Source organism: Diabrotica undecimpunctata, chromosome 6 (genome assembly GCF_040954645.1).
Source record: "Diabrotica undecimpunctata isolate CICGRU chromosome 6, icDiaUnde3, whole genome shotgun sequence".
In the NCBI taxonomy this organism is placed as follows: Eukaryota; Metazoa; Arthropoda; class Insecta; order Coleoptera; family Chrysomelidae; genus Diabrotica; species Diabrotica undecimpunctata.
In genome coordinates, this window is record NC_092808.1 from 20,332,855 (window position 1) to 20,343,697 (window position 10,843).

Consider the following 10,843-nt stretch of genomic DNA (forward strand, 5'->3'; position numbering starts at 1 on the left):
GGAGAACGTTATAAACCGACAAGTAGTAGTAGTAGTAGTTTTATTTTATTTATTCATATCCTTAATATTTGTTTACGCAGCACTTTGGGAATGTATGGTATATTTTTCTGCGGACATGTACGAACTCATCACTATAATATAGTCCCCCATAAAATTATTAGACCCTCCGAGATATAGTAAACTGATCACCTGCATCCTTTGTTGATAGGTAAACTCATCACCGCAGATAGGTAAACTCATCATCATGGATGGTAAATAATTGAAAAAATTTTTTTGAGCATATTAAATTATACCATCCATGTAATATGCCTCTGCTGTTACCAAGTACCGTATATTCTCAAGAATGCCAAAAATAACAATATTTTGTTGCTAATATTTATGTAACACAAAAAATTTATCGAGGTCCGTATTTAGATTTATCTGTTGGATTGTTTAATGCTCTTCCCCATTATCTTTGATACATGTGGCATAAAAGGCAAACGATCGTTGCTCATTTTCCGCCAAATACAAGAGATATCCCTTGTTGTCAGGGGTTCTTTGAAAGAAGAAGTTGCAATCTTTTGGTGAATGATTCTTGATTTGCCTCTCCGGTAAGTCCTCTTGAGCTTTCATCTTGCAGGAGTTGAAGATGACTTGATGGCTTAGTTCATGAAGGTCGATTAAATGATTGTGTTCCAAGTCGCAGTGCAGAATATTTTCCGCAACTAAAATAATTATAGAAATATAAGCACATACTGGTCATTTTCAGACAACTGGACTTTATTCCACGTCTTCTTTAGTTTTTTATAATTTTTTAAAATTTTAATAAGTTCTTTGCATATTTTTACGTTTCATGTGAAAAATTACTTTATTGAATTATAAAAATGATCCATTTGTGTCAAAAAAATATTTGGATCTTCAGCTGGCATTGCAAAACTTATTATAAAAGTAATATTGCAATTCTACACAGAAACTAGTTATTTATACTAAATGATTATCCAATCCTAGCACTTTGAATTTTTATCAAAAATATTTAGCTAGAGAAATGTAGAGTATCTCTTAACAAACTTTAAAGAACAATATTGAACTTAGTAAAAGGTATATAATAAAATACCCAAACGGGCTATATCACAAATACATTACAGAACGTTTTCGGAATGTAAATTCCATCATCAGTGTAACAAAGTATACATGCTATAAGCCACTTAAATATATGGGTGAAAACCCTTTAAATGTTATTAATTTATAGATATGTTACATTATATGTTATTATAAATTAGGATGTTGAAGTTACCGTTCGAATTGGTAACATGGCAACGTATGGCTCTACATCGGTTACATGGTCTTGAGACAAAGTGTCTTCGAGGACCTGTTGATAACAACTCAAGTTGTTGTCAGTTACCCTGTCAAGAACGTTTTGGTTGGTCAAGAAATGTTTTGGTTGCGAGAACGAGTTTTTAGGTAAAAAAGGGGGATAGCAGCCGACCGGTGGAGACAGAAAGATCGGCCGAGGGGAATTCGAGTCAGGTTGAGAAGGGTTACGAAATAATGCAGACGCTGTAGTGAAACTGGTCAAAAACCGGCGAATTTGTAGAAATTTAGTGGAAATTTACTCTCTGTAATATGGCAGATTAGGAAAGAGTAACCACGATTTTGATAAGAGAATGAGATATTTGTGTCGTGTACCAGAGTATTGAAAATATCTAAAGCTGCGAATAGGGTGTGTCCAATGTGCCGGTGAATTCTTCCAACCTCATTTTTATTTGTCTCTAGTCGTCTTTCTAGTCCATTTGAAGCAGTCCTTTTTGTATAGCCGTTTGTATTTGATCGTGTGGCAGAGAATTCAACTCCAGTTATATTTCCAGTTATGGTTTAGAAATTTAAAGTTAAACCGTAAAATTCAGGTAACTTTTTAAGTAATTACATTTTAAAGTAAAGACAGACATTTTTTTGCTAAAGTATTAATTGCTTTTATAACAAGTTAAATTTTAATAATAAAATATTGTAAAATCTTAGGGTGTCGTTATACCATCGAGTTAGAATCTATGGAGAGGGCATCACGTGACTAAAAATGACCTCACTTCGGCCATATTGTTTTGACACTTTTGACAGATCGTATATGCTTATTTACGTTTGATGTTTTTCGAATATTTTTAGTTTTATAATACTTTTATAGAAACTGTAATAATATATTGTGATAGTGCATAACAATGGTTTCTTGTTTTCAACGTAGTTGCAGTGGCAGAAGCAATGTTAATAAAAAATCTTCAGGAATAACGTTCTACAGGTTAGTATACAAATATGTAAACAAAGTAATGGCCCGTACTTCAGAGAATAAATTAATAGTATTTGACTGTATTAATTTATCTTTATGTATAATATATCGTGTTTTTAGTGTTTACCGCGGGATAAATAAATCATATTTTATTAAAAATGTATTGCACTTTGTAGATTATGATTAAATCTTCTGAATAACTAGTCATATTTTTATAGTAGTTTTATTATTATTGAGTCCGGCCATGATCCCACCGCCATATTGGTATCACCGTTAGCCACGCCTACCTACGCCGTTTTTAATACACACGTTAATATGCTCATAGCTTCTCCATAGATTCAAACTCGATGCGTTATGCTGTCAATCTAATTGTTCTTTGTCATCAAAATTAAATCTTGACATATTATGACAGCTAGCCTTTAATTTGTTGTGACATTTTTTATTTTTTGTTTGTTTGTAGAAAAGGTTAACCTTTATGGGATTTTCATTTTAAAAAGATATCTTTAATTTTGATAATCTATTTCTGCCACAGTTATAAATAACCTAATAATTACTTCTGCTTTTCTGTATATGTAACTGTTTGTTTGAGACAGAAATAAATGTTTATTTCATTGCCCTGAACTATTTTGTTTGCTTTATTTTAGAATAATCTCCTAACCCTTTGATGTGTTTTTTATTTTAGGGATATTTTTCCTAAATCCAGCAAGTTTAGGATTCTTCGAAGCGGCGTCCTTCTTTCAAATAGCTAGAAGTCTTTTTCTTGTTATCCCTATTTGCCACCATTTGTCCAGGAGACTTATGTAAGTATCCCTTTGTTTCATTTTCTGGTACTTGCCCCAATCTGACCCCTTGTTATTCAACTTATACACGACCCAGCTCTCCAATTAACCCCTGAGTGCCGTCCACATAAGTTTCGATTGGTTTTGCTTGCCCTATATTCGCCCGCAGTAATTTTTATCCCCAATCTTCTACCCCTTATAATCTTACCCTATGGTAGGCAAAATATTTTCGTTACAATTTTATGGAGCCGCTTCTATTTTTTTTCATAAGACATCATCAACACTTTTACACTTCACACCTGAAAGTTAAATAGAAACTAATGAAACGCATTCTCAAGACCAAACAGCTCTTCTGCACGTGATTGCAGCGTTGTCACTCACTCGAATAGTCTGTAATCATTGGTGGATACCGCTTGTCCACCATGGCCCAACAGTAAACATTTATCAGTTTTGTCCATGGTGCATACCCGTTATCCACCAACAAAAAAAATAATATTGTCAAGGAGACATATTTTTTCCAACAAAGATTGCCTATACGTGTTTATAGACGTTATAAAAAAATATTTACGAAAAAAAAATGTGTGCACTAGGGCCTGATTTTTTGCTCATTGCTCATATTCTGTCAGTGCTTTTTCGAAAATATGTTTAGAGTATATACCAGTATATAATAACTTCCTTAGTTCATTCTTCTATCTATTAATATTGCCTCTATCAACCAGTTATCCACTTTAATGTTGGCAGTTTGAATAATAACTTTTAAAAAGTAACAAAACCCTAGGACTAGATGATATGTACGCAGAAACAATCAAGTTACTTAATGTAGAAAACCTAGACATTATTGTCAAGCTCTTTAATGACATTTACGATACGGGCCAGTTTCCAAAAGATTGGCTTCGCTCTACATTTATCGCCCTACCAAAAACACCACGTGCGAACTTCTGCAAGGACCACCGACTAATAAGCCTAATGAGTCACTTTTTAAAACTTCTCGTGAGAATACTGCACACTAGATTGTTTAAGAAATGTGAAGAGGTCAGTGGATGGAGTCAGTTTGGTTTCAAAAATGGACTTGGCACGAGAGAAGCAATCTTTAGTATGCAAACATTAATACAGAATTGTTTAGATCAAAGAAAGGATGTTTTTGTCTGTTTCATCGACTATGAAAAAGCATTCGATAATGTAAAACACGAATTAATGATAAAATATCTACGATAAGAGTTGGGATTGGATGACAAGGATATAAGAATTATCGCCAATCTGTATTGGAACCAGGCAGCAACAGTACGTCTTCAAAATTTTAACGAAACAGAAGATTTCTCCATTATAAAAAAGGAGTAAGGCAAGGTTGTATACTGTCTTCAATGCTGTTCAATTTATACGTAGAAAAAGCCTTCGCAGAAGCAGTGGCAGATTCTAATAAGGGTATTAAAGTTAACGGCATATTTATTAATAACATCAGGTATGCCGATGATACAGTCATAGTGGCAGATAACATCGAAGATCTTCAATGCCTTTTAAATGATCTAACTCTTGCAAGTGAAGCTCGGGGTTTGAAAATAAATATCAAGAAGACAAAAACAATGATTATAAGTAGAAATGATTACCCCAACACAAAGATATATGTCTCTGGAGAAGAAATCGAACAGGTCAGGCAATTTAAATACTTGGGTTGTTTGCTGAACGAGGGTTGGGACCCCGAGAATGAAATAAAGAGCAGAGTTGAACAAGCCAGAAATGCTTTTTTGAGGCTTCATAAGTTTCTGACTGATCGCAAATTGGACTTCAACCTCCGATACAAGATGCTTAAGTGTTACGTGTGGCCTGTTCTCTTGTACGGAATGGAAGCATGGACGTTAAAGGCCAGTTCAATTAACAAACTTGAAGTGTTTGAAATGTGGTGCCTGCGTCGAATGCTTAGAATATCATGGACGGACAGGGTCAGAAATGAGGAAGTACTCAGAAGAGCGGGCTTACAGGATGAGGAACTTTTTAGTTATGTAAAAACTAAGAAGGCTGCATACTTGGGACACATATTACGAGGAGAAAGATATACTTTTCAGCAACTGATACTCAAAGGGAAGATAGAGGGTAGGAGAGGTCTGGGACGTAAAAAAATGTCATGACTGCGCAATATTCGACAATGGACAGGAATCCACAGATATGAAATGCTTCGCAATGCTGCTAAAAACAGAATTATTTAATCCTGACTATTTAACATCTCACCTGACAAGACGATGTACGGTGGACGCCTACGCAGAACTGCACGGCACCTTAAGAAGAAGTTTGATTAATGTTCTAATAAAGAATAATTTAATATTTAGTTTTTTGAAATATATTGCAATTAATTATGATTTTATTTTATTTTGTAATTAGTTTATTTGTAAATAATTAGAAAAATTCAAGCTCCTTGATTTTTGTCTATCAGTGTAGATAAAAAGCTCTTAATTTAGAATAATTAACTAATAAATTCTGCTTTCTCTTTTTGTCTATTTGAACTTAGATTTATAAAACTTTAAAATGTTTCTGAAATTGTTAAACCGAAAACCGAATCGATCATGTGAGCCGTCAAATCACAGCGTGCTAACATATACCTCAGTCGATTATTCTCTTCCTCCTCAACTTTTGCGTGCCACTCCCTCTTGAATCTAATCATTTAACTTTCTTGTTGTTAGTTTTTCACTTTTTGTACTCCTGTCAGCCTATTATTTAGTTCGGCATGTTAGTCTTTATTTATGAAAATCCGATTAATTATATTTTAGAAGGTATAGTCCGAATTTGGAGTTATATCGATAAAAATGATGGTACTAAATCTTTATTGCAAGAAACTCGGTTCATTTTCATAAACAGGCAGTTTATCAAACTAATAATAATATAAGCAGACAAATATATGATATTAATGTCGTGGAAGTGTTAAAATGGTAAATGTTGCTAACGTCTTCATTATATAACTTACTCTAACGTATTTTCTAATGTCTGACAGCACGATAGATAGATAGTTTCATTAAAAATTCAAAAATTAAAAACATAATTATTTCCCACAAAGTGAATTAAATAATTTTGCATAAATACTAAAACAATGGTTCAAAAGTATGTAGATATAATTCAACATTTGATACCTTTTACTATGATACTCATCTGATACGACACCAGGATTTTCAGGAAAAATTTAAGTGCGAATAAATGAATTTTGAGTGACACATTGTATCCCAGGGCTTCATAAGCAGAAATTAGTTCTTGAATAATTTCTCGATAGTTGTCAGCTTTTGTATTGCCAAAGAAACTATGTATCTATACAAGATTTACGCTCTCGAAGAAGCTGAAGCTGTTTTCACTTGAAGATCCTCTTTGTATGGGGGATCATCCCAATCTGGGTTTAGTTTTACAGATTTTGATGTGACTTCGCTGTTTTCACTACTTTTCTCCATTCTTCTCTCTCTTTAATTATCCTTTCTATATTTCTAATTTGCAAACTCCTTAAGTCTTCTTTCACTTGTTGTCTCCATTTCAGTTTAGGTCTGCTTCTGGTTCTTTTACCTGGTGGTATCCATTTCGTTACAACTCTTAACGAATTGCTCTTCTCTTTTCTCATTATGTGTACATAACATCTAATTTTTTGGTTCTCTTGACCCATTTATTCTTGTATTTCGTGATTTATCCATTGTCTTGCATCCTCTTCATTTTATCTCTTTAGTCGCAGTATTTTTCTGATAATCTTCCTCTCAAAAACTTTCAATTGCTTTTTTTTTCTTGCTGTTAATGTAAATGTTTCTGCTGCATATTCTACTATTGGTCTTATGGTCGTCTTATACATTTTTATTTTTATATTTCGGCTTATCTTCTTATCTCTAATAAGCATTTTTTTATTTCTATAAAACGCTGTATTTCCGCTTGAATTCTTCTTTTCATATCTACACTTTCATTTCTTTTGTTGCCTAGTACTCCCAAATATTTAAATGTTTCAAAACCTTCGAAACTGTGAGTATCTATTGTCATTTCTGTCATTTGTGTCTTCTTTTTCTTGCTTACGATCATGTATTTTGTTTTATTTTCATTTATTTCCAGTCCTCTCAATTTGGCTTCGTTTTCTATTTCTTGGAAGGTTTTCTTTAACGAGTTTTTATCTGTTGCTACTATGGTTATATCGCCCGCATATCCTATTATTTTTACTGCATTCTTGTTTATAGTTCCTGCGTTTGACAGCCTTTTTATTATCTCGTCTAGTGATAGAATAAATAGTAGGGAAGAGGTGGGATGGTTGATCAATGTTTCAGAATTTAAAGATTATTTCAGACCATATCATTTATTTTTTTAATTTCATTAAACAGGTTCATAATGTGGTTATCTCCTTCCACTGGGTGTTCACCTATAATCTCTTTCTTGTAGAACAAATAAGGTAGATCAGTTCTTGTAAAACACTAGTGTTTTACAAGATACCAAAAGACTCAAAAAAGAACAATTATTTAGAAAACATTAGCATCAAATCTATGGTCAAATTTTATAATGTCAGCAGTCCTGACCGTTCTGCTGACGGACGGCTGCGGCAGCTTTTGTACGTCTGTCCTGTACACTTCGCTGACGTCGTCAACTGTTGGAAAAGTGAAACAGCTTCCTTCTAGTCCCTTCCGCCTTAAGAATTTAACTTCCAATGTATTTTCTTTCAGGCACAAAACTTTTCCAACATAAAACTTCATTGTTTTTTTAGTACACAATTTGACTAAAACGTAGTCGTCTGGCTCAGGATCCGTGTCATCAATAAGCTCATCATCTAAAAGGAAATCAGAGCCACCGCTGCTATCTGGAAGGCTGGGAAGATCATCCTCCTCTTCATCAGTCGAATCGAAAAGTTCAGTGTTTCTAAGTGTTGGAAGCTTTTCTACTCTTTTCTTATTGATTGCGGCTTTCTTAAGAGCAAGTTCTTCAATTTCCGCTTTTTCAGGGGTATCAATTAGGATACGAGAGCGCCCCCGTTTTCTACCTCGAGAAGATTGGGCACGAGTTGCTGCCTTGGGATAGGGCATGATGTCTTGTGGAGAAAAATGTTTCACAGACACTATATCCGATGTTGGAGTCCAAGGTTTTAGGGCCCCAGACAACGTTGGTTCTATAGAAATCGATGTACTAGCACTAGGCGTTGGCTGTATTGGATCCAGAACTGATTCCTGAATCAAAGTTGAGTCTGGACGGTCCGTGACAGCACTGGTCATGAATTCGTCGTCAGTAAATATGTTTGGATTCATCGACCATATTCCAGATACTTTGAACCCTCTTATGATATTTGAAGGAGCCATGACTCGGGGGAACGCATCTCCAAGCAGTTCTGCAATGTCGTAAATGGTAATAGTTCTTCCAGGAAATTAAGCATAACATTGGAAGCTGCCTGGGAGTAGTAAGTCGTTAGTGGACCAAAAACGGCACGGTCCAATGGCTGCAACTTATGAGAGTTGTGCGGCGGAATTGTAAGAAATAGGATGCCGTTGTCTCTCGCATAATTTACAGCCTCCAATGAGCGGTGGCTCTCATGGTTGTCCATAACAATTAAATGTTTCCGATCTAGGCTTGGCTGAGAGAAACGAACAAAGTGTTCCAAAAACTTCAGAAAACCAGAGCAAGTCATCCATCTACTGGAATATGTTGTTGCATTGCTGCCAGGAGGTGAATGGCTTAGAAACCTGTCCTGCCAGTTTTTCTGAGAAATATTATGTAAGGAGGCATGTGACTCTCTGCAGAATTGATTTCAGCACACACCGTAACCAGTTCGCCTCGTTCTGCAGATGTAATTTTGCTCACCTGCTTCGACCCTTTCACAGCAATTATTTTAGCAGGTTTGTGTACTGTAGTGAGGCCAGTTTCGTCAATATTCCATATACGTTCAGGAGGAAACTGGTACCGTGTATAAACATTTGTTACTTGATTAAAGAATGTACCAACTGTGTGACGATTAAAAGCTGAGCTTCGTGCCAAGCTTGTGGCTTCTGGTGTCCTTATTGACAGCTTAGGGTTTCTATCAAGAAAACCTCGGTACCAGTCGCGGCCAGCTTGCCTTGTTTTATTCCAGGCAGGGGGATATGATATCCTATTTGCTGCAGCATGGGAGTATGCCAATTTGCGCAATTGCACCACAGTAGGACCGTAATACATCTTGGACATATCTTTCGAAAACATACCAAGTTTTTTTCCTGGTCAAGTGAAAAAGCCTGGCGCATCATGTAGCCTGGGAGAGATATCATGTTTTTTCTGCACAACCTCTTCAATCTCATGACATTTATTCCGAACTTGCCTAGCGGATGCTTTGTAGTTTCCTTCATTTTTTACCGCATTTACAACCGCTTTAACATTTTCCGCATCAGGTGGAACTCTTTTCGTTGCTCCTATTTTAGTTGAGTACTTACGTGGTATTGTCATCAAGTGCCACCAATCACGCACTTCGATGTTCATCGCCCTTCCTTCTGGAACTTATAATTAAATTTAATTGGTTGAGAAATGAAAAAGTTTCATATAAAAGTTAATTTATCTTTAAATATGGGACATTTTCGGATCTCAAGTCAGTTGTGATAGTAGTGTCAACTCATGGTTTTACCCGTGTAGGGTAGCTCCCTAGAGAACTTTGCTCGAAGGGCTCTGTTTCTTTCTAAGACTCTGAAGCTGAGTTTTTTTCTTCTTAGAAAGAATGTGTTTTATTTAAACCACCTAATAAAACCACAATGGTATTGTCTCTTCAAGATAATGCCACAATAAGAGCGTACCGGCCAACTACGCAATATTACACCATATTGCGCAATAGTTGGACAAATTAATAAACATGGAAACTTGCACCAAGTTGCAATCAGTTTTTCATACGTTTATTAATTACACCGGAGACGACAGTATCTGAAAAAATAAACATGAATAAAATTAATTACATTAAACACAAGACTAAAAGAAACACAAAGTGGAATACAGTATCCCCCATTTAATAGGATCAATTATCCCTGCAATGACATTTTTCTCACAAGTGCAAGTTTTAGGTTAAAACAGTTACAATTTAAATATCAATGTTTTAGTATTTAGTGAATAAAAGTACAAATGTTTCACCTATTTGGGCAGTATAATTATAAACTAAATGACTTAAAGTTGTTATAACTTACCTCGCACGCGTAAAATTAACTTTCAATGTCACAAAATAGAATAATCTTGATTAAAATGTCAAGCGTATTCTGAAGTAGCAGAAATTTATCAAAACAAAGTTAACAGTATGGCCTCTACCCAAATGGGTCAACAGAACAGTAATAGGATATCATTGGGCGCCAAATTTAAATGGGGATCAAGTATCCCACCGGGATCAACTATCCCATCTCTCCCCTATCGTTGAAAGCGCCGTAGTTTTACTTAAGTTTCTGCTATAATCAAAGAAAAATGAAATGGAATATACATATTGATAGAATGATGCAAAAGAGAATAGTAAAGTTATGTAGAGGCAAACCATCAATAGGAGATCTGTCAATTAGACAATATCGAATGCTATTACTAGGCCAACTAAGCTGTAGGTCTCATAAAGATGATATCAGTACAGAAACTTCTTAACCTCAAAACACATTGAAAAACGAAAACCTATAAAATATCTACAAAATCTGATAAAATAAATAAATAATCCTCTGGATACAATTTAGATATTTATCTTTCGGTGCCATTCAGCACAGTTTGATAAAGCCAACTTTTTACCAAACTTCGTTTGATACATTTTCAATTTTATAGTTTACTAACTTTGAGGCTTACTCTCTATACTCAGTTTATCTCCCTCGGCTTTGCCGACCATGAAACAGATACATCATTT

At 35.0% G+C, this 10,843-nt stretch overlaps 1 protein-coding gene across 1 annotated transcript; it reads right to left on the minus strand.

The window, feature by feature from the left end:
• Window positions 1-8,694: 8,694 nt before the first annotated feature.
• LOC140444249 (uncharacterized) lies at window positions 8,695-9,171 on the minus strand. The gene has a single exon (XM_072535994.1). It carries the CDS (start codon window positions 9,169-9,171, stop codon window positions 8,695-8,697), a length of 477 nt encoding a protein of 158 aa, XP_072392095.1.
• Window positions 9,172-10,843: the final 1,672 nt, after the last annotated feature.

What these genes read in the sequence shown, in the direction of transcription:
- LOC140444249 (XM_072535994.1), bottom strand. Translation starts at nt 9,171, where the DNA reads ATGTATTACGGTCCTACTGTGGTGCAATTGCGCAAATTGGCATACTCC.